This window comes from Phyllobates terribilis, unplaced genomic scaffold (genome assembly GCF_046119375.1).
Source record: "Phyllobates terribilis strain yellow unplaced genomic scaffold, ASM4611937v1 Scaffold_11__3_contigs__length_659146591, whole genome shotgun sequence".
NCBI lineage: Eukaryota > Metazoa > Chordata > Amphibia > Anura > Dendrobatidae > Phyllobates > Phyllobates terribilis.
The window spans coordinates 76,758,310-76,783,982 of record NW_027362771.1 but is presented as its reverse complement, the minus strand read 5'-3'; the positions used below and the strand labels follow the sequence as shown (position 1 = coordinate 76,783,982).

Genomic DNA, 25,673 nt, shown 5'->3' with positions numbered 1-25,673 from the left:
ACAGCATGTTCACAGCACATGCGGATTATCATTGGGGACCATGGGGCACGTATTACCAAGTGTTTTTTAAGCGCTTTCGCTGCTGAAATTCCGCTGCAAAAACGATTGAAAAACACAAAGTGGGCACGCAGCCTTAAAATCGGTGCTGTAATCTTTGGTAAAATCCACTTTATATACTTATATCTTACTTATTCGTTTAGCCATAGGGGTGTTCCTTTCTTTATTCAGTCCAGCTTGTCGCCGCCCACTCAATTGGAATTGTCCCCGGTTTGCACCAACATCACATGAATAGGCTTGTTGTGGTCCCGTGCTACACACTGTATGCTTTCACCCACACTTGCGCAATGTGTATTGTAAAGCTGCGCGTCACCGCACGTCCGCAGTGACGCGCGTGCGCACTCCTGAAGCATTAATTTATTTATTTTTTTCAATTGCAGCATAAGAGATGCATACCCTCCTCACTGGATGCCTACTACTCTGCACAGGATTCCAACTCACGAGGAAGGTTTTACACTGTAATTAGCCATTACAGCATGGCTAAGCAAACAAGCTCAAGATCTGTCTCTCCGTGGCTTTCTTCGGGATCCATGAATCATGATACCAAGGCTAGTAAAACTGAAGGTCACTAGAAGGTCAAGCAGACAAGGGACATCAGTGATCCCAGACTGACCCCACGGCTCAGATGAGGTCCGCATTTTAGATGCAAAGCTAAAAACTTGCCGGAGTCTTTAACGAACAGCGAGATGTTTCCTTTTTGTGCATTGTTATCGTTAATTTGTAACCGAGTCACAACCTTGTACAAAGGCATGTTCAATGTTTATTGTCAATCTGCAATGTAAAAATAGGAAAAAAAAGTGCAAAAAGATTTTTTTTTTAACATTGCCAAATTCAATATGTTGAAAGATGCAGTCATATGCACATGAATGGCTTGCTTATTGCACAGTTATAATAGTCATTGTTTAATTGTGAGTTAGCACAGTGTTGCTTGGTGTGGGGAAAGCTAGATCCACTATAGTATGGACAGGAGTAATAAAAGGTACAGCTACCTTCACCAATGTTATGGAAATGCAATAGGTTTGAGACAGAAATAGATATACAGCAGTTATGTGATGTAAGGATTGCTATTACAGATGCTATATTCATAAATATATACATTAGGAAGCAAAGCTCAGATGGATTATATTGTCATAAAATTGCAAGTACCATTGATTGCTACTACTACTCCGGGACTGGGTCATTTGAAGAGAGGAATATATAATGTGTCAAGCTGTAGGCAAAAATAAATTGATATATATGGAAATTGATGGGAATATAAGTGTTATAATTATTCATTCACTGTGCAGTAGTAGCCAAGGGAATATGTCATGCTTTATTTGGAAAAGTATTTCGAAGTGCAATACGTGGATTTCTCTAGATTTCAGAAATTTAATATAGAGCAAAATATGTAAAAGAGATCATGATGTCAGTTAGGAGTAACAAGGTATATGGAGTAATACATTTTTAACTGAGTAACTATAACACAATGGAGATTTGCAAACACTAAGGTCACCTTCAGACAGGTACATTGTACCCGGGTTTAAAGAGATTTTACAGGAATAGAAATAATTAAATAATGGGAATATTATTTTAAACAAAATCTTAAATACATTTAATTAGCAAATTATGCTAGGTTTATCTTCGGAGGTAATCAGTATAGAATTAAAATGGTTGCTATTTTGTTACCTTGACAAAAACCTCTGTTAGAATCTGAGGACAGGTGCCAGTGAGCATGTGCAGTAGATAGCTCCACTGCTGTGACCTGGAGTTAGCTTGAAAGTATGTGGTATAAGTAATCTCCAGGTCACAGCAGCCAATCAACATAGTGAGCTGCCTTTTCTTACCTCATCATCCCTATTATTTCCAGTATTATATTAGATAGATAGGGTGGACAGCAGTTTGAACAGCCTCTTACCTCAGCACCCCTGGTATTTATTTGCAATATAATCTCAGATAGTGAGGGTAGACAGCAGTGTGAACATCCTCTTCTTACCTTAGCACGCATGTTATCTCCAGTATTAGATTAGATAGACAGGATGGATAAACAGGATGGACAGCAGTGTGAGCAGCCTCTTCTTACCTTAGCACTCCTGTTATCTCTAGTATTAGATCAGATAGACAGGGTGGACAGCAGTGTGAGCAGCCTCCTCTCACCTCAGCTCCCTGGTACCTCCAGAATTAGATCAGATAAACAAGGTGGACAGCAGTGTGAGCAGTCTCTTCTTACCTTAGCACTCCTGTTATCTCCAGTATTAGATCAGATAGACAGGGTGGACAGCAATGTGAGCAGCCTCCTCTCACCTCAGCTCCCTGGTATCTCCAGAATTAGATCAGATAAACAGGGTACACAGCAGTGTGAGCAGCCTCTTCTTACATCATCACCCTTGGTATCTCCAGTATTAGATCATATAGACTGAGTGGACAGCAGTGTGAGCAGCCTCTTCTTACCTCACCACCCTTTATATCTCGAGTATTAGATCATATAGACAGAGTGGACAGCAGTGTGAGCAGCCTCTTCTTACCTCACCACCCTTGGTATCTCCAGTATTAGATCATATAGACAGAATGGACAGCAGTGTGAGCAACCTCTTCTTACCTCACCACCCTTGGTATCTCCAGTATTAGATCAGAATATCCACAGGGAGCACATCTTTCTAGACATGAACAATTATAGCTGAGCTTTCTATTGCATGTGCTCACTGGCACCTGTCCTAATAACATTCTAGGGCAGATTTCTCTCAGTGTAGAAAAATGGCACCCATTTTAATTCACTGCAGTAATTACCTTCATGGTCAAAATGTGTGATTATTCAATTTATGGTATTTGGGAATACATAATGACATTTCCTTTAGTTAGTTTTCTCTGTTTCCGGCGAAGCTCTTTAACTTTACATATTAAGAATGAAATCCCCGGGTTTCGAGCCGTGGCTCTACTGAACCAAACTTATATCACCTTAGGGCCGAGTACAATACTCCCAGCTAAATCTCCTAATATGAGTAAAGTAAAATATTTTACAGGTAATATATTGATGTAGCTTTCAGTTGTCCTCGATTTGTACTAAACACTTGAATGATGTAAGTTTACTATTACATCATGATGTGCTTAGATTACGCTACCATCATAGCCTGGGCCTGGAGGGGCTTTCCTGTGTCGTTCCCTATACGCATTTGTGTAGAATAGAAATAACAATGATTTTTGGCAGCTCTGTCCAGGCAACGCTACTATTTTCATTCGTGCTAAACCTGGTTATGCTTAAAGTATTCAATAGAAAGGTCACGGCAATGATTGCAAGTTACTGTGACATAAGACAAAAGTAAATATTCACATGCCTAGATAGACTTTATACATTGCATTTTCATAAGCCATAATTGCATTTTTGTAAATGAATTCACACCCAGTCTGATGATTTGCAGTCAAGGATTAGGCCAACATGTTATTACCTTTAAGCTAGCGCAACATGCATTACGTTCCTAGAAAAGAAATATCATAATGATGTATACATTGTTGTTTAACCTGGATTCTTGTTCTTTTTATAAGTCTAGGTTGAGATTTTTCATGTATTTCTTTGCATTTCTATCATTTGTTTTGTAACTAGAACTGTGTAGAGCTTTCTGAACTGTGATATGCTGCCATATGTACCCCATAAACCTGAGATGAAGGTGTAGTATGTGCTGTACCGAGACTATAGTGCCAAATTCTCTAATGGACTTTTCTACACTACTATTTCTCACCTGTCACTATGTATATTAACATCTGCCCTTTCAGTAGTTTCTAATTCTGTGGTGTGTTTCTTGTTAGTAGCTAGCAGAGACTGGAGTATTTTGATGTAATCCTTGCACTCTTTTCTGACAGGAAAATAAAGCTGGATGTGTCTGAGTTGTGGCTAATGGTTTATACATTATTTATGAAGAACTGATCAGAAGAAACACAAAATAACACCAAAAGTTCAAAGAAAATGAGCACATACTGATAAATACTATTCAAACAGATATTTTTTACATTCATTTTTTCTTGTCTGATAGGTTTGTGGCTTATTCATTATTAGCTACTTAACTAGATTTTCTCAATGGTTAAAGTTCTTAATATGTAGCCATAATATTTCCATATGAGATAATGAAAGCTGAAATGCAAAGCCTTAAAGAGTACCTAAACTTTTTTTTTTATTCAGTTACCCTCTAGGCATTGTAACATTATGATATTTTTATAATATACTTCATTTTGCTCCCTTCTGCCTCAAACACTGTGCTGTACAGATATTTCAATGCCCACTTAATGCACCTTTAGAAGCTCCTTTCATTTGCTGCTCAGCAAGGAGCACTATTTTCAAACACTCTGTTTATCGGAATTCCACTGTCTGAGCGTCTCTGCTCCCCACCCCAGTGCTCAGATAGAGGAATTCACTTTCTCTTATTGTTTGAATCTAGTGTATGGGATATTGGTGAGCAGCAGTGGGAAGGAGCTTCTAAAGGAGCCTGAACTAAGTATCGAAACAGCACAGCAGCATGGCGTTTGGGTGAGTAGAAACAAAAATTATGTAATGAAGTATATTGCAAAAATTCATAATTTTGCCATGCTTGGAAGATAACTAAATAAAATATTGTTTGGCTCTTTAAAGTAACCCTCTACTCCCATATTAACTGACTACATATTTTAACCTAATCTGCTTTAATTCAGCATTTCAGCCTCCACTATCTTAAATACAGACAATAAGGCTCCATAATGAGAAAATTTGTAAATATAAATTCTTAAACCACGCTTTGGAAAGATCGCACATGTGGTAAAACAATGTGTTTGCATTTTACTTGCACATAGTGCTGCACATCACATTAGTATTACAATGCACAAATTATAAATAGGTACATAAGTTAGTTATACTAGAAGATCAATAACATTGACTGTGCAGAGGTGAGTATGAAAGTCAGGTATAAAAGTCTAGTACAGATATCAGTGCTTGGCTTTCATTTTAAAACATATGAAGGAGAATACTTTGAAGGAACTGCTGACCGCCGAGTTGGCGCTATGCAGGAAGAGACAGTGTGTCGGGGGGGTATTCCACTCACCACCTCTGACCTGAGCCACATGTATCCTAAACCTCGTGAGGATGATGGAATAATAGCGAAGGTCAGAATATAATACAGGTAAGTATTAGTCTAACCTTTAGATGTAGATTCAGAGGTCCAATGGGTATTCTGATTGTCTTGGTTCCAATAGATGCTCGCTTTGTTTCACTTTAAGCGGTACGATATTCCGAGGTATTTCCGGTGGTGTACGTCTGAAAAGGTCAATACAGGCTGTGATCCACGTCCGGCTGTGTTTGAGTCTACATACTCTGACTGCTTTTGTGAACTCTTGTGACTCAATACTGTGTGTCGTCACAACAATTACGGATTGAACTACATGAACAGGACCAAATCCAAGCGGGTGGCTTTCTTCCTCAGTAATGGTCCATAGAGAACAAGACAGTCTTTATATAGCTAAGGAATTACATTGATTATGCCAGCAGTCAGTATTGGAGACATACAAGTCCACCTTATTATTGAAAAGCGAACATCTCTATCTCACTATTGAGGCCATTTGGCCCTTTACCCCCGAGGGTGGTTTGGATGTAATGACCAGGCCAATTTTTACATTTCTGACCACTGTCACTTTATGAGGTAATTACTCTGAAACGCTTCAACGGATCCCCTGATTCTGAGATTGTTTTTTGTGACATATTATACTTCATGATAGTGGTAAAATTTCTTCGATATCACTTGCGCTTATTTGTGAAAAAAATCGGAAATTTGGCGAAAATTTAGCAATTTTCAAAATTTGAATTTGTATGCCCTTAAATCAGAGAGATTTGTCACACAAAATAACATTTCCCACATGTCTTCTTTACATCAGCACAATTTTGGAACCAAATTTTTTTTTTTATTAGGGAGCTATAAGGGTTAAAAGTTGATCAGCGATTTCTCATTTTTGCAACAAAATTTGCAAAACCATTTTTTTAGGGACCACACCACATTTGAAGTCACTTTGAGGGGTCTATATGACAGAAAATACCCAAAAGTGACACCATTCTAAAAACTGCACCCCTCAAGGTGCTCAAAACCAACCACATTCAAGAAGTTTATTAACCCTTCACATGCTTCACAGCAATTAATCGAACGTGAAAGGAAAAAATTAACATTTAACTTTTTTCACTAAAATTTTACTTTAGACCCCAATTGTTTTATTTTCGCAAGGGTAATAGGAGAAATTGAACCCCAAAAGTTGTTGTGCAATTTCTCCTGAGTATGCTGATACCCCATATGTGGGGGAAAGCCATTGTTTGGGCGCACGGCAGGGCTCCGAAGGAAAGGATCACTCTTTGACGTTTTCAAGGCAAAACTCGCTGGAATTTACAGCGGACGCCGTGTCTCATTTGGAGAGCCACTGATGTGCTTAAACAGTGGAAACCCCTCACAAATGACCCCATTTTGTAAACAAGACCACTTAAGGAACTTATTTAGATGTGTGGTGAGCACTTTGAACCCCCAAGTGTTTCGTAAACGTTTATGACATAGAGCCGTGAAAAAAAAAATATTTTTTTTCCACAAAAACAATCTTTTAGCCGCAATTTTTTTAATTTTCACAAGGGTAACAGAAGATATTGGACCCCAAAAGTTGTTGTGCAATTTCTCCTGAGTACACTGATACCCCATATGTGGGGAGAAAGCCATTGTTTGGGCACACGGCAGGGCTCAGAAGGGAAGGAGTGATGCTTTGGAATGCAGACTTTGATCGAATGGTCTGTGGGCATCGTCACATTTTCAGAGCCCCTGATGTGCCTAAACTGTGGAAATGCCAAACAAGTGCCCCCTTTTTTGGAAACTAGACCCCCATTGAATTTATCTAGATGTGTGGTGAGCACCTTGGTTCTTTACAGAAAATTATAACGTTGACTTGTGAAAATAAGAAAAAAACTAATTTTTTCCACAAAAATGTAAAAAAAAATATTTTCTCAAGGGTAACAGGAGAAAGTGGACCTCAAAATCTGTTGTACAATTTCTTCTGAATACACTGATACCCCATGTGTTGGAGAAAACTACTGTTTGGTGGGCGCATGTCAGGGCTCGGAAGGAATGCTTTGGAATGCAGACTTTGATGGAATGGTCTGTGGGCGTCATGTCACGTTTTCAGAGCCCCTGATGTGCCTAAACAGTGGAAATGCCCAACAAGTGCCCCCTTTTTGGAACTGATTCCTGATGTGTGAATTTTATAATGTAGTGTCATACATCAGTTGTGTAGGACAACCTGACGAACACTACGCCAGTTGTGTAGTGTTCGTCAGGTTGTCATACGTCAGAAATTAATTTAGTAGTGCATGGAAGTATGGTACCTTGTGAAGCATTCTTTCATGCACAGGCCAGGTTTGTCGGGGCAGGTGTCACATTGATAAATGGTGTCCTTGCGTATTCCCCTTCGGTAACACACTCAGCACTTCTTTTGTGACTTACCTTTTTTTCCGCTTTGAGTGACTTCCCCCTTGTAAATGCTGGCCTGGTACAATTCGAGGTCCTTCAGTTCTGGAAGTACTGGGGCCCGCTCCATCACCACTGGCAAATATCAGGGCCTTGATCACTACCTCCTGGAAGTGAAGGTACGACGGAGAAGTTTGACCTGCACATCGTGATAGAAGGAAAGCGTTGTGCATTGTTATCTGTACGATGTGCACGTCCAACTTCTTGTATCACACCTTGGCCTTTCTCAAAGCACTGTACGGCTGAAGGACTTGATCAGAGAGATCAAGCCACGAAATCAGGAATCAGTCGCTCATAATTTTCGTGGGGCGAGGTTCATATGGGGTAAGTAGTGGGGGGCGCTGGTTCATCTCCCCTGGGACGACTGCATGGCGATTCAGCAGTACCTGAGGAGGAAGAAGAGGAGGAGGACGACGAGGAGTCGGAAAAATAAAGGTGGGATCCTCTCCCTCGCTGTCAGTGTCGGAGGCAAGAAAAGCATATGCCTCCTCCGCTGAATAGCGAGTTTGGGATGAGCGGGACATTTTTTTTTATGTATGTGGTGCGTGTGTGTCAGTACTTTATTTAGAGTGTGTGTATGTCAGTGTGCTTGGTGTAAATTTTTTTCTTTCTGAAAAAAAAGAGAAAAGAAAGGAACTACCGTAGGTGGTGCAAACAGCGAGCACGAGTGCGGATCAGTGAACTATGTCACCGATCAACACTCGGCGGCTGCTGGGTGTGCTTTCGGATGTGGTGCAAAGGAGGAGGCTGTGTAAAGCATCGAGCACGAGTGCGGATCAGTGATCTGCTGTCACTGATCAGCGCTTGGCCGCTGCAGGAAGCACGAAATAAAAATTCATCATCGATCGCGCCAATCAGAGCTGGCTCGGGCCTGTGCTGACATCACAGGGGGTCATGGGGCGGTTACAGGCAGGTTACAAGTCGGTCACCGCCCCGTGACCACCCGGTTACCGCACGGTCCTGCTCTGATCGGTGCGATCGATGTAATCGGCGATCGCACTGATCAGAGCAGGTTGGGGAGAGGGCTGGCGTTGCTAGGCAACAATCTAGGATTGGTGTTCTTAGGAGCGCCGATCCATGGCTGCACATCACCGTTTCCGGCAATCTGATTGCCAGAAACAGTGAGAAATGCTGTGATTGGCTGTTCAGAATTGTCTGCAGGGGGGGCGGCGACACCCCCCGGGATGACGGCGCCATCTACCCTGAGGTAAGATGGCGCTGGAAATTTAATGCAATCACCACGACCGAAGTTGCGGTGCCACATTAAAGCTAGGACGTAATAATCCATACCTGGCCCAAAAGGCCCAGGGTGCCGGTACGGATTATTACGCCCAATGTCAGAAAGAGGTTAATTAAAAAATCCATTGACTCTCTGTATGCGACATTTTTTTGATGAATTGTCCTCGCTGGGTCTTTTTTAACTATTTGGATTATATTTTTTTTAAAGAAATAAATAAAAATGACAACACTCTGAACAACTACATAACATTCAGACCACAATAAAGAACATTCCACCACAAAAATTGATTTCTGAAACGAAACCTGCCACTAAGGATATGGGCAACGACTTTAATATACTAATCACACAATATTATGCTCAAAATAAATTTTTGAGAAATATTGTAAATAAGTACTGGGACATACTGAAGGAGGACAAAGTAATAGGGGAACTCCTCCCAAGTCAACCCCGGTTTGTATACCGAAAAGCCCGCATAATTGGCAATCCTAGTGGCCCCCACCATAAAAGTGCCAGACTAAAAAGCAGTCAGATCACATCATTCATGAGTATTAAAGTTTTTTTCTCTTGTAATCAATGTAAAATATGCCATATACTATCTCCTAAAAAGACAAAGGATTTTTACTATGGGAATGAACAATTCTCGATTAAGGACTACATTATATGCTAAATTAAGGAGGTAATTTACTGTATTGAGTGTCAAAAAAAGTACATTTACCATACTAAGAGAACACTCACCAAAAGAATAGGTGAACATGCATGCAACATCATAAAAAAATTTGAAGGACACCCCCGTTTCTAAACATTATGTAGTCACACTTGGGGGTTCCCTGGCGGGTACAAAAATATGGGGAATCCAAATACCGTATTTTTCGGCACATAAGACGCCCTTTTTTTCCCCAATATTTGGGAGGAAAATGGGGCCAGCAACTGTGCCTGGCCGGTACTGGGGCTGGGGCCAGCAACTGTGCCTGGCCGGTACTGGGGCTGGGGCCAGTGTTGGGCTGTGAGCGGCGCGCGGCCTGCACAGGTTTCCGGTGTGCACGGCCATCTTCCTAGAGCTATGATCTACAGGAAAATGGCCACCCGAGCCGGCACATGAGCGGACCGGTAGCTCCGGCGGCCATTTTCCTGTAGATCACAGCTCTAGGAGGATGGCCGCGCACACCAGAAATCTACAGGCCCCAGCCCGAGACCCCAGCCTCAGCCAGAGGCCCCAGCCCGAGGCCCCAGCCAGAGGCCCCGGCCTCAGTCCCAGCCAGAGGCCCCAGCCTTGGCCCCAGCACCAGCCAGAAGCCTCGGCCCCAGCCAGAGGCCTCAGCCTTAGCCAGAGGCCCGGCTTCGGCCTTGGCCCCAGCCAGAGGCCTCGGCCCCACCCCCAGCCAGAGGCCTCGGCCCCAACCAGAGGCCCCGGCCTCAGCCACAGCCAGAGGCCTCCGCACAGGAACCAGCCAGGCTAAGGGTCTCAGCCAGGTACAGGCCCCGGCACAGGCTCCACAGCATCTAAACTCTTCTGCTGCAGTCACCGACTTCCTGAGGGACCCTGCCTCCTGTGACCCTCACTCCACTGCCCCCCAGGTAAGATACCGTACCTATTCAGACTATAAGATGGAACCCCATCTTATAAAAAAAAAATTTTTTTATTTTCCACCCCAAAATTTGGGGTGCGTCTTATGGTCCGCTGCGTCTTATAGTCTGAAAAATACGGTACTTAAAAAAGACAGGCAAGGAGGAGAATTCATCAAAAAATTGTCGTGTACGGAGAGCCAATGGATTTTTGAATTTAACACCTTGAAACCAAGTTGCCTCAGTAGTGAGATAGAGATGTTCATATTTCAATAATGAAACAAGGTGGACTTGTATGTCAAAAACGGCTAACTAGAGGACATAACTTCAAAAAACATACCAGAAAGGTATATGTATTTTCTTTCTGGTAGGACTTGTATGTCACCAATACTGACTGTTGACATAATCAATGATGTAATTCCTTAGCTATATAAAATCTGTCTTGTTCTCTATGGACCATCCTTGAGGAAGAAAGCCGCCTGCTTTCGAAACGCATTGGATTTGGTCCTGTTCAAGCAGTTCATGCCATAATTGTTGTGACGTCACACAGTATCGGGTCACAGGAGTTCACCAAGGTAGTCAGAGTTTGTAGACTCCAACACAGCCTGTATTGACCTTTTCAGACGTGTGCCGGGGCGACACCTGAACTTCAAACAACTATCTCGGAATATCGTAACACTTAAAGTGAAACATAGCGAGCATCTATTGGAACCAAGACAATCAGAATACCCATTGGACCTCTGAATGTACCTATTTATAATTTGTGCATTGTAATACTGATGTCGATGTGCAGCACTATGTGCGATCTTCCCACAGCACTATTTGGTTTAAGAATTTTTATTTACAGACTTTATTTATCAGCAAACTGTGAAAATTGCTCTCCAAATGAGCAGCTGGAGATAGATTTTAATACCGATCGCCAGTGCATTCATACCTCTCTTTTTCGTAAGGAGAAAATTGTTGCTAAAATAAAATACAAGCAAAACCAATTTTTAGAGTTCCACTTTCAATTTATTATACTTTTTTTATTGACCTAAAATGTTTCAACTGAAATATTAGCCAGGATCTCTAATGAGTTTGTCCAAGTACACAGAGCCTCAATGACAGAACATAGAAGACGCACAGCTTCTCAACACATACATCCTTTTTTTCACTCTGGAGCATAGTGAATATACATGGATATTCTCCACTAGAAATAGGATCCCTAGGGAAGGATACCTCCATACATACCATAATTTGTAACCTAACCCATAAAGAAGTAAAGCAAGGGGCTCATAAACATCAATGGATTGTCCAGGGCTTTAACATTGATGACCTATCCAGACATTGATGGCCTATCCTTTGGATAGGCCATTAATGTCTGATCGGTCTGGGTGTGACACCCAGCACCCCCGCCAATCAACTGTTCCCAGTGTTGGTGGTGGCTGGAACTGCTCATTTACAGAGCTGCACAGCACAGCTTCATCAAATGTATAGTGGCTATGGTTGGGTCCTGCACATCCGCCCCATGTCGCACCCCCACTAATCAGACATTGATGACCTATCCTAAAGATAGGCCATCAATGTTAAACTTCCGAACAACCCTTTTTATTTTGTTCATATAGCTGCGGTAAATGAAATATTTGAAATACTGTGACTAGAGCAAAGTAGCAGCTCAATCAAGATATTTGTCCCCAATCAGAAAACAGAATAAAAAACTACAAGCATAAAATAATCTCTGATTTGTAAAAATTTTGTGATGAATCCCTTTTAACCATTGTGACGAGCAAGGTACGATTCGATGAAATAAATGTTTAACACATTATGGTGCATCACTTCCATGAAACAAATTGATAAAATCAGTCAAGCTGCTTAACTTTTAATTAACTATGAAATTAAATATTTTAAAAAATATCTATTCATTAGAATTATAAGTCATCCCTTCACAGTAATATGGAAAGGGTAAGGTGAAGAGATTTCTATTCATTAAATGATTGCTCTCTTGTCTAGTTATTATTTATTGAATGCTACATTTTACATTCTGGCTAAAAGGAAGCCAGAAGAAAGAGCTGTGGAAGCGAGCACAGATAGGCAGCCAAGGGACACTACACATGGCATCATTATGGACAGAGACAAGGAATCAGTTATGGGAAACTGGAAGGGAAAGCTTTGATAAAGACACCGAGCTAGAAAGGAAGACAAGAAGGAAATACCCAGGAGCGACAATGACACAAATAGGTTGTCAGCAGCAGATCCTGCAGAAATCCTACTCATCAATCTTGACACTACAAAGATACATGGATCTTGACACTACAAACATATGTGGATATCAACATGGACACTACTAAGATATATGGATAAATGGATTTGGCTGGAGTTGCAGTCACTGTTCCCTCTAAGATTTTTCCAGATTCGGCAGAGCGGTAAATCTGTAATTGGGCTTCTTCTGGATCAGATTTTCATTGACATATGTTACTGTTTCTTCAGCAATTTTGTTGCATGCTAAAAAATAATAAAAAAATTGCAAAGTTTCTCCTACCCATTGCAATGTTATGTTAGACAGCACATGGTTGTCTGTGATTTTCACGAACCCATAGACTTGTATGGGTGATTTTTATCCGTGCCTCAGATCATAAACGCATGTCTCTATGATTTTTTTACGAACATATGATCTTCAAAAAACAAGGACATTTGAACAGCTCCATGGACTATAAGGCTACGTTGACGTGATGACCTATTGATGTTTCTGCACCAATTCAGTAAATAAGGTTATTGTGATTTTTTATTGTGTTTTTGGCTGTCGGTTTTTCATGCGTTTTTTTCGCATTGTTGTCTCATGTCATGTTTTATGAGGGAACCTGTGATGTAAAATAATGCTATTAAGCTGCAGATATGGGTTGAATCTGCAGGTTTATAGCATTCTAACACCGTGCGGCACCCGCAGTGAGAGCCCCACTGCCAGGAGGAAATTAACTTTGTACCTCCCGACAGGACCGCTCTTTAAGTCATAGGGGTGGCGCTAGCAAAGTTTCAGTCACCGCTCAGTGTATAGAGAGCGACGGCTGTAACTTGGCCCCCGGCACTGATTGACAACAGGCTCATCATTAGGTCCGGATGCCTGTCAGTGCCAGGTGTTGTGGTTAGAGCCACCGCTCACTATAGGGACTGAAACTGTGCGAGTTTGTCCTAGGAAAAATTGCAGCATACACAATTTGCATGCAGCATTCAGATCCCATTTGGCCATGCAAGTCAATGAGCCTGTGGATGACATCTGAGTGCAGCTCGATTTTCGGTGACTGACAGAATGGAGAAGATGGAGACATTTTTTTCCATCTTTGAATCCGTGAAAACTGTATCACACTCTGATCAGAGTGTGATTAACATAATCAGACTGATTTTCTCAGATGAGAGAAAATATGGTCACGTGACCCTAGTATTAGGCTGTTTTAACCCTTTCTTTTCCAGATCACTCAGGTTTAATGAACACTGGTTGCAATGTAATTCCTATGTGGATTGAGTTGCAATGGGATTCTTAGACTGCAAGCCTCTGCATGGTCAATACATTTAATAACCAAATAGAAACTGCTCACACTTCGAAATGGAAACGAGCCCCATGTTTTAACAACTATTGCTTGTTTATTGGATTGGGTTCATGATCCCCAAACACAAGCCAAATCCAAAGAGTACATCATACTTGTAATAGAAAACTGATTTATTCAGCCACATCTGTGACATTTCGGGTGTACAATTGGGCCGCCTGAAGTATTGTCCAACATGTGGGTAAATAAATGCTTAAGGGCTATTACCCTATTTGACAATGATGATCATTTTCTGACATGTGTAGAGCAGGCGGAGGATTCGGCCATACACTTGAACCAAAGAGTCAAGTTAAGGGCAAGTTATCCACCAGTTTGATTGAACCAGCCATCATGTTCTTACATCATTGCAGGTTAATCTACAAGATAAACATGATTTATTGGATTGCCATACTATATACCAAAAATAAAACAACCTTAAAGCCCAATCACTTATGTTCCGTGCATTCAATATATCTAGACCACAGTGGGGCGGGAGATCCAAATTCGAGTTCACTTTGTGTGAAGATAAGTTAATAAAAAAAAAATCATATTCTGGATAATGCATATAATACAGTTTACATCTCTATTATTTAGTGCATCATTCCTTAGATAGACTCTTATTTGTATGTGATGTTTTAGTTGCTTTTAATGTACCTGTACGTATTTCTAATAAAGATTAATGGATCTATACTACTTCTATATTTGTGCTCACAATTAGTACAAAATAGGCTGCAAGCATCTCTGTTGGAAGCAAAGAGCTAAGCTGCGGGAGACAGAAACAATGGCTAGTGCCAGGACATAATGGCAAGACTGAAGACCTTATAGTGCCAGGAGTTAGAACCATAACTGAGAGCATGAACGTGACCTGTCACCAGGAACAAGGAAGCTTGGAAGTAAATTAGTACCCATGAGATAACAAGCACACTGACAACACCTCCCATTGAACCGGGTATAGGATATAAGACTAGAGAGTTTTGTTTCTATATCTAGCAAATAACCCTTCTCCCCCCCTATTTTATTAATTTGTGTTGCCATATACTGAAAGCTATAGCTTCAGTCTTATTTACTTACCTTTTATTTTCAATTGCTGGAGTTATGTGAGGGTTTGTGAGGGGAGAAGCTGCTTTTTATTGGTACCACTCTGGGGTACACCAAAACTTATGATCAATTAAATATATTCCAGTTTTTTGGATGGCGAAATGAAACAAATATAGAAATCATGGCACTGTTTTTTTTCTTATGATGTTCAGGTGTTCACTGTGCAGGATAATTATTTTAAAGGGAACCTGTCATGTACCCAAATGCTATTAACCTGCAAATATGAGGTTAATCTACAGGTTAATAGCGTTCTAAAGCTGCCCGGCTACTAGAAGCCCAACTACCAGGAGGACATGAACTTTATTCCTTCCAGCAGCCTCCGGCTTTCAGTCATAGGGGTGGGCCGGCGTGTTTTCAGTCACATCTCAGTATACAGTGAGTGGTGTCTGTAACCACACCCTGACCAGCAGTCAGCTCACTACTGACGCACTACAGAGATGGCTGTTAATTAGTGCCGGTGTGTGCGTACAGCTGCCGCTTACTATGTACTGAGCGGTGACTGAAGCCGTGCCAGCCACTCGTCTATGTCTGTAAGCCAGAAGCTGACAGGAAGAATAAAATTAATTTCCTCCCAGTTGCCAGGCTGTCAATGCGGTGGCCGCACAGCTTTAGAACCCTATTATCTTGCAGATTAACCCCATATTTGCAGGTTAATAGCGTTTTTTGACATAACAGGTCCCCTTTAACATTTTAGGCAGTTGGATTTATTTGCGTTTTAATGTTTATTTGTTTTTTAACTTCTTTTGTTTTTTTCTTTAGTCACACTTGGGGACTTGAAAATGTAGTTGTTCGATACACTGTGGTACTTTTTTATTTTAAAAATAAATATAAAAGTATATTGCTTTACATACATTATCATCACTGTCCCTATTGGGGTTCTCAGTCTAAACACAATCCAGCAGTATGTCTTGGAGGAAATTGGAATACCTGGAGGAATCCCACACAAACACAGGGAGACCATACTAACTCCTAGCATATGCTGCCCTTGGTGGGATTGAACCCAGGACCCCAGCACTGAAAGGGAACAGTGCTGCCCCCACCTCTGTGTTTTAGTGTATTGACCCATTAAGCTTTGTCATTGCTAACGGGGTCTTCATATGGTCTTTAGCTGCCTTGCCAACCCACTGGAACACTAAATTGTGGGAGCCCAATAGGATGGCGGAGAGCAATTACATTCCATGGTCACTATTGTCATAATAAAAGGCAACTATCACACCCTGCCTATGCAGCAGGAGCCCATCTTTTTATTATAACTGCCTCCCACGGCAGATAGAGTAGGATCAGCTTTGGTGCCCACTCTCTTTAACTTCCTGCAACTTCTATGGAACTGTGGTGATTGAAAGTTTGTGAACCTGATACATCACTGTGTTAGCAGTCTGTCTGTTGAGCCCAATGGAGACAGTTGAACTGTTTTTTCAGCGTGAATGATAAGTTCAGAAGCTGTTTTGTGGAGAAGAATGGGATTAAATTTTGTACAGGACTAATCGACAATTACCAGAAACGTTTAGATGAAGGTATTGCTGCACAAGCGGTCACACCAGATAGTAAAAGCAAGGTTCACATACTTTTGCCATAGTTTTCCTAGTTTAAAAAATGTCAAAGTCTAATATTTTTTCTCATCTCTTTGATTTGGTTGTCTGTATCTACTTTTAGGACTTGTGTGAAAATGTGATGTCATTTTAGGTCAAATTTATGAAATATGAAAAATTTAGAAGGGTTTACAAACTTAAAAATCACTGACTGAGGTGGAATAGCAATAATTAAAAAATGATACTTTATTATAAATATTTAAATATGATGAACGAAACCACCGTACTAAATGCAGTCTATCCTGTATGTCCCCTCTTTTATTACACGGGTCATACTCAGGATATTAATATTCCCTAAAACCAATCACCCAATATGTAATAACTGATGTCTAGACTACTCTCAATATATCTCTATCCTAAATTGCCAACCCTTAGACGAATATAAGTTATTTCCACAGGGGGAACATGGGATTATTATTGCACTTTGCCCTCTGAAGAATATCAGACTATAGACCCCTTCTTATCCTGTATATAGTCGGGGTTATATGAGACAGGAGAAATATTAATTATTTCCATAGGGGGAGCATATGATTATTATTGCACTTTGCCATCTGCAGAAAATATAGACTCCTTCTCATCTTGTGTATTGTCGTAGTTATACAAAAAAGGACGGATTTTTTTTTTCCCTTCCCCCCTCTAATCTTTTTTTATATAAACTATAATACACTAATAGAGGATACAGATAACACGATTCTATCTATATTGTGCTCTTGTCTAAAAGCAATTGGTCTGCAATATCGGTTTACTGCCTGTAAATTTCTGTTGAATCACAGATGACTCAATGACAGCTCCACATCGACATAGGACACAGCTCTTTTTGTTTCACTTACAGACCTAATGAATCATCTGTCATTACACTGTTCCTTTAAGACTTGCTGCCCCTTTATTTATAACTCAGGGTATCACAGAAGCCTCTTAGCATGTATGTCGCTATATCCACATACATGCCCCAAAACATACAAGTACGCCTCTACGCGTTTCACCCATCTAATATTTTTATGGGCACATCAGGAGGCTCAGGCACTATGTTGCTTGCTAATACATTTGCAGGAGTCTTTGCTCCCAGCTGTTATGAGAGTCACATGCGGCAGCACGGACGCCGAACTCTTATAGATAGTACTCCGCCCCCCTCCCAGTGATGCGACCAAGCATGGGCCACTCACAGACCCCCTCCCTTGGGGCCAATAAGGAGCTGCCACATCACATGCAAGGATTCACGCGTCACAGGGGGGCGGAGTCATCATAGATTAACCCATTATTGACGTGGATGCTTACATCAGAAAGCCAGAAAATCCAATAGAAACAGTATAGCATCTTTTTAATTAAAATTCACCAGGATTGAGGAGACTAAAGGATGCCAGTTTTAATAAGTATGGTTAGTCAATCGACAAGTATAGAGGTACTCATGCTGTATACCCAAATGCTCATTGCTATTAAATTTCATTACCAACCATAAACTCCCAAACTTCCACAGTTATTATATGAATGCAGTAAAGGACATACTGTACACTCATTTAAACCCATTGGAGCAACAGTTTTTAATCTGTGAATCCACTGGGTTTCTTTCCTTTGAATTTTGTTGTCATGATCACCCCCCCTTTGAGATGTCCTGATTTTTTTCAATACCCTGAAAGCCAATAGCCTTAATGTCACCATCATGTACTTCCCACACGTGCCTAGAGATAGGTGTATCTTCTTTCCTCCGAATATCCCCCAGGTGTTCGAGAATTCTAACACGAAATTGTCTAATAGTTTTCCCTACATATGTTTTGGGGCAGTCAGATATACAATGCCCTCCGTTCGGCAGTTGATAAATTCTCTATTCTGGTATACTTTACCAGTAGTATCACTGGTGAATGATGTTTTCTTCACTATAGAATCACAGGCCTTGCAAGCCCCACATCTAAACGTACCGACCAAATTTGTGCAATTTAGCCACGTCGGGTCCGCCTTATCTGGATGTAGATGGCTATGGACCAGACGATCTTTTAAATTTCGTCCCCTGCAATACGTCACTGAAGGGTGAGGGGTGATAACACCCCTAAGGTCCGGATCCAAATTCAGAACATCCCAGAAAGTACGGAGGACATTCATTACTCTCTTAGATTTGTCGTCAAAGGTCCCTATTAGACGTACTACACCATTGTCCTCATTTCTCTCTTTAGGGACCAATAAGGATGTCCTATTAGCTGTCCTTGCATTATGGTATGCCTGCTCCACAACATACGAGGGATAACCTCGTTTTTTGAACCTTTCACTCAGTTCACACGCTTCCCTCTCAAACCCCTCCAGAGATGAGCAATTACGTCTAAGGCGCAGGAATTGCCCCTTGGGAATTCCACATTTGAGAGGTGGAGGATGGTGGCTTTTCCATTGTAGAAGGCTATTTGTAGCCGTTGATTTCCTAAAAAGGTTTGTCACTAGGCGGCCACTATGGTCAATACTGATAGAGACATCCAAAAAGGAAATTTGTCGTTCATGGATAGCGGAGGTAAGTCTCAAGCCCACACTGTTTGTGTTAAGAACTGAAACAAACCTGTCAAATTGGTCAATAGTTCCCGTCCACAAGACGAGGATGTCGTCTATAAACCGTACCCATAAGGATACCTTAGACGTCCATTCCTCATTGATGTCATTGAAGACCAGGGTTTCCTCCCACCAACCCAGGAATACATTAGCATAAGTAGGGGCACAGGGGCTCCCCATTGCAGTACCCCTGAGCTGGTGGAAGTACCGCCCATCAAACAAAAAGTAATTTCGCTCCAAGACAAATTTCAACCAATCCATTACAAAATCATTGTGTCTCTTCATGTGTGTCCCCCTCATTTGCAAAAAATGTCTCACAGCTCCATAACCCGCCTCATGGGGTATCGAGCTTTAAAGGGCCTCAACATCCAGACTTGCTAGATACACGCCCTCCTCAACTTGCAAATCCTCCAATCTCCTCAAAACGTCCAATGTGTCTCGGACATAGGAAGGAAGGGCCAGCACGAATGGATGAAGGATATTGTCTACATACGTGCTGATACCCTGTGTCAGACTTCCTATGCCCGAGACAATGGGGCGCCCCTTTAAGGGGCTATACCCCTTATGGACCTTTGGTAGTCCATAGAATGTAGCCGTTTGTGGACATTTTGGAAGAAGAAAAGACAACTCTCTTTTGTCAATCAATTTGTCTTCCAGGGCTCTTAATAATAGTCTTTCTAATTCCCGACTATAGGTTTTCATAGGGTCACTATGGAGAATCTCATAGCCCTCATGATCAGACAACAACTCCAAACACATCTTCCTATATTGGGGTTTATCCAGGATAACTATGTTGCCCCCCTTGTCGGAGGACTTTATCACTATAGATGAATCTCTTTCCAGCTCCAAAAGGGCATTCATCTCTTCCCTTGTCAAGTTGGCATTCTTCACTCCTTCTTCCTGAATACCTTCCAAACTCTCTGTTACCATTTTCTCGAAGATATCTATATGGCTAGTATCAAAGTTAGGTGGTGCCTTTGTACTCTTAGCCTTTAACTTAGTGAAGGGGCCATCTCCTATATTTCCCTGGCCCTCTCTCCACAAATCTTCTAATAGTCTAAGATTTGGTAAGTCTACCTCCAGAATGCCCTCTTCTTTGCACTTTTTGCGATCATTTTGTCTCATAAATTTAATCCATCTCAATTTTCTCGTAAAGAGGACAACATCCTTAATCCAATCAAAGCTTTGAAACCGCATCATGGGGACAAATGACAATCCTTTAGTTAAAACATTAATTTCTTCCTTCATCAAAATTCTTTTTGACAAATTGATTATCCGTAGGGTTTCATCATTCTGGATAAGTCTCTCCCCATAATCATTATCCCAATTTCGGACATCAACACAGCTTGATCCTTCACAATCCCGCTGTATTCGTTGTATATTTCCCACCTTCCTTTTAGGAATAGCCCCAGTTCTAGCCATGGAATAAACATCCCTCCCAGTTGTATTAAAGTACAGAGGTACAACCAAACCTCCTTGCTCATGCATTAGATCTTTTTCACTCTGAACACACTGCCCATTGTTAACGGGGGCCCCTGGGCTAAAAAAGAGGAGGAAGATGCTCCCAAATTGGATCCAGAAGGCGCATCCCCGTATCTCTGATCCGTTGCTACACATATTTGATTGTCCCTTGACCGGGTATTATACTCAAATCTCCCTCTTCCTCTATCAAACTTTCAGGCACCGATGTGAATATATACCAAATGCTGGGATGGGTTAAATCTAGTGATAACCGAGCGTGTATTGCTAACCCTCGTGCTCGCCGAAAGGGTTAACAATACACGCTTGCTCTTCACTAGTTAAATCGCTCAGCATATATAACCAAAAAGAAACTACTTGGAGTAATCAGAAATAAATAATCCAATCTTAATTAACAAATCCATATAAAGGACACAAAAGTGACAAGACTAATTAAAAACATAAGGATACAAGACACGATTAAAAAACACACAAAAGTATTAAAAGAGCAGAGTGACATCAGCAGCGTGGACCAAATATGGTACCAAGTAGAGGAGATAATAGATAAAGAATGTAAAGTGCACAGTAAGAGTTAATTAAGCATATATACAGTCCCATGTAAAAGTTTGGACACCGATGGTTAAAATTTCTGTTTAAAATGTAAAAGATGACAATATATACTATATATATATATATATATATATATATATATATATATATATATATATATATAATTTTCTTAACTTTATCATCTTCATCTTTAGGCCTTTTAGAGATCATTTCATCTTCAATTTGCTTAACTGTTCACAATAACAGTAATTTTGACCAGGGGTGCCCAAACTTTTACATGCCACAGTAACAGACAGATATAAAGAGATCATAGTATAGATCTTCAGTGAGTAAATGGAAATAGTTACAGTGAGAGTTACTCCAACAACAGTGAGAATTAAATTTGAAGAAGCGAAGAGGCTATAGTGTAAGACCTCATGAATTAAATAGAGAAAACTGCTAGCCCGGGTTCATGCTGTACATGCTGTTACCGACACCCCTCACACCATATATACAGTACAGACCAAAAGTTTGGACACACCTTCTCATTTAAAGATTTTTCTGTATTTTCATGACTATGAAAATTGTACATTCACACTGAAGGCATCAAAACTATGAATTAACACATGTGGAATTATATACTTAACAAAAAAGTGTGAAACAACTGAAAATATGTCTTATATTCTAGGTTCTTCAAAGTAGCCACCTTTTGCTTTGATGACTGCTTTACACACTCTTGGCATTCTCTTGATGAGCTTCAAGAGGTAGTCACTGGAAATGGTCTTCCAACAATCTTGAAGGAGTTCCCAGAAATGCTTAGCACTTGTTGGCTCTTTTGCCTTCACTCTGCGGTCCAGCTCACCCCAAACCATCTCGATTGGGTTCAGGTTTGGTGACTGTGGAGGTCAGGTCATCTGGCGTAGCACTCCATCACTCTCCTTCTTGGTCTAATAGCAATTACACAGCCAGGAGGTTTGTTTGGGGTCATTGTCCTGTTGAAAATTAAATGATGGTCCAACTAAACGCAAACCGGATGGAATAGCATGCCGCTGCAAGATGCTGTGGTAGCCATGCTGGTTCAGTATGCCTTCAATTTTGAATAAATCCCCCACAGTGTCACCAGCAAAGCACCCCCACACAATCACACCTCCTCCTCCATGCATCACAGTGTGAACCAGGCATGTAGAGTCTATCCGTTCACCTTTTCTGCATCGCACAGTGGTTGGAACCAAAGATCTCAAATTTGGACTCATCAGACCAAAGCACAGATTTCCACGGGTCTAATGTCCATTCCTTGTGTTCTTTAGCCCAAACAAGTCTCTTCTGCTTGTTGCCTGTCCTTAGCAGTGGTTTCCTAGCAGCTATTTTACCATGAAGGCCTGCTGCACAAAGTCTCCTCTTAACAGTTGTTGTAGAGATGTGTCTGCTGCTAGAACTCTGTGTGGCATTGACCTGGTCTCTAATCTGAGCTGCTGTTAACCTGCGATTTCTGAGGCTGGTGACTCGGATAAACTTATCCTCCGAAGCAGAGGTGACTCTTGGTCTTCCTTTCCTGGGGCGGTCCTCATGTGAGCCAGTTTCTTTGTAGCGCTTGATGGTTTTTGCAACTGCACTTGGGGACACTTTCAAATTTTTTCCAATTTTTCAGACTGACTGACCTTCATTTCTTAAAGTAATGATGGCCACTCGTTTTTGTTTACTTAGCTGCTTTTCTCTTGCCATAATACAAATTCTAACAGTCTATTCAGTAGGACTATCAGCTGTGTATCCACCAGACTTCTGCACAACATAAATGATTGGTCCCAACCCCATTTATAAGGTAAGAAATCCCACTTATTAAACCTAACAGGGCACACCTGTGAAGTGAAAACCATTTCTGGTGACTACCTCTTGAAGCTCATCAAGAGAATGCCAAGATTGTGTAAAGCAGCCATCAAAGCAAAAGGTGGCTACTTTGAAGAACCTAGAATAGACATATTTTCAGTTGTTTCACACTTTTTTGTAAAGTATATAATTCCACATGTGTTAATTCATAGTTTTGATGCCTTCAGTGTGAATGTACAATTTTCATAGTCATGAAAATACAGAAAAATCTATAAATGAGAAGGTGTGTCCAAACTTTTGGTCTGTACTGTATATACTAGCTATTGAGCCCATTCTACACCCAGGTGGCGAGCATTTTTATTGGTATATGGTCTCCCATCCTGGTTTTTGTGCTGCCCCCATCCTGGTATTTGTGCTCCCCAATCCTGGTCCCCCATCCTGTTATGTGCTGCCCTCATCCCTATCCTGGTATGCATGGCACGCCTCATCCCTATCCTGGTATTCATGGCACCCCTCACCCCCAATCCTGGTACACATGGCACCCCTCACCCTCAATCCTGGTACGCATGGCACCCCTCACCCTCAATCCTGGTACACATGGCACCCCTCACCCCCAATCCTGATATGCATGGCACCCCACATCCCTATCCTTGTATGTATGGCTTGCCTCATCCCTATCCTGGTATGCATGGCACCCTTCACCCCCAATCCTGGTATACATGGCACCTCTCACCACTAATCCTGGTAAGCATGGCACCCCTCATCCCTATCCTGGTATGCATGGCACGCCTCATCCCTATCCTGGTATGCATGGCACCCCTCACTTCCAATCCTGGTATGCATGGCACCCCTCACCTCCAATCCTGGTATGCATGGCACCCCTCAACCCCAATCCTGTATGCATGGCACCCCTCACGTCCAATCCTGGTATGCATGGCACCCCTCATCCCCAATCCTGGTATGCATGACACCCCTCATCCCCAATCCTGGCATGCATGGCACCCCTCATCTCCAATCCTGGCATGCATGATGCCCCTCATCCTGGTATGCATGGCTCCCTCATCCCTTATCCTGGTATGCGTGGTACCCCTCATCCCTATCCTGGTATGCATGGTACCCCTCATCCCTATGCTGGTCTGCATGGCCCCTCATCCAAATCCTAGTATGCATGGCCCCCAAGATCTCTATCCTGGTATGAATCATAGAATCATAGAATGGTAGAGTTGGAAGGGACCTCCTGGGTCATCTGGTCCAACCCCCTGCTCAAAGCAGGATTCACTAAATTATCTCAGACAGATGTCTGTCCAGCCTCTGTTTGAAGACGTCCATTGAAGGGGAACTCACCACCTCTCGTGGCAGCCTGTTACACTCATTAATCACCCTAACTGTCAAAAAGTTTTTTCTAATATCTAATCTGTGTCTCCTCCCATTTAGTTTCATCCCATTGCTTCTAGTCTTTCCTTGTGCAAATGAGAATAAAGATGATCCTTCTACAATGTGACAGCCCTTGACATATTTGTAGACAGCTATTAAGTCTCCTCTCAGTCTTCTTTTTTGCAAGCTAAACATTCCCAAATCCTGCAACCGTTCCTCATAGGACATGGTTTGCAGACCAGTCACCATTCTGGTCGCTCTTCTCTGAACTTGCTCCAGTTTGTCTATGTCTTTTTTAAAATGTGGTGCCCAAAACTGTACACAGTATTCCAGATGAGGTCTGACCAAAGAGGAGTAAAGACCGATAATAACTTCACGTGATCTAGACTGTATGCTTCTGTTAATACATCCCAGAATTGTATTTGCCTTTTTTGCTGCTGCATCACACTGTTGACTCATGTTCAGTCTATGATCTATTAGTATACCTAAGTCTTTTTCACATGTACTGTTGCTTAGCTCAATTCCTCCCATTCTGTATATGCTTTTTTCATTTTTATTGCCCAGATGTAGTACTTTGCATTTTTCCCTGTTAAAAACCATTCTGTTGGTTGCTGCCCACTGCTCCAGTTTATTTAGGTCTTTTTGAATCCTCTCTCTCTCTTCTCTAGTATTAGCTATCCCTCCTAGCTTTGTGTCATCAGCAAATTTAATCAGTTTACCCTCAATTCCTTCATCTAAATCATTGATAAAGATGTTGAACAATACAGGTCCCAGGACGGAGCCCTGTGGTACCCCACTTGAGACATTCATCCAGCTGGATGTGAAGCCATTTACAACCACCCTTTGAGTCCGATCACTAAGCCAGTTATGAATCCACCTAACAGTTGCCTGGTCCATTGCATACTTGGTCATTTTTTCAATAAGGATGGTGTGAGATACTTTGTCAAATGCTTTGCTGAAGTCAAGATATACTATATCTACAGCATTTCCCTGATCCACCCAGTCAGTGATTCTGTCATAGAAGGAAATTAAGTTAGTCTGACATGACTTGTTAGTTACAAACCCATGCTGACTCTGGTTAATCACTTCATTCTTATCCATGTACTTACATACATGTTGTTTAATAATTTGTTCAAAGATCTTTCCTGGTATAGAAGTCAGACTCACCGGCCTATAGTTCCCTGGGTCCACCTTCTTCCCCTTTTTGAAGATAGGAACAACATTTGCTCTTCTCCAGTCTTCTGGGACTTCTCCTGTTCTCCAAGAATTTTCAAAGATTATGGAGAGTGGTTCTAAAATTTCTTCTACGATCTCCTTCAGTACTCTGGGGTGTAATTCATCTGGACCTGGAGAC

The 25,673-nt window shown here is 41.5% G+C and overlaps 1 protein-coding gene across 1 annotated transcript in view; it reads left to right on the top strand.

Annotated features, from left to right (window-relative positions):
• The window catches only part of NSG2 (neuronal vesicle trafficking associated 2), a 191,885-nt gene extending 187,973 nt beyond the window's left edge, over positions 1–3,912 (top strand). Inside the window, exon 5 of the mRNA XM_073651298.1 lies at positions 438–3,912. Coding sequence (XP_073507399.1) covers positions 438–629 — 192 coding nt within the window. The 3' untranslated portion in view covers positions 630–3,912. The remainder of the gene's footprint in view (positions 1–437) is intronic.
• The last annotated feature ends 21,761 nt before the right edge of the window (positions 3,913–25,673 follow it).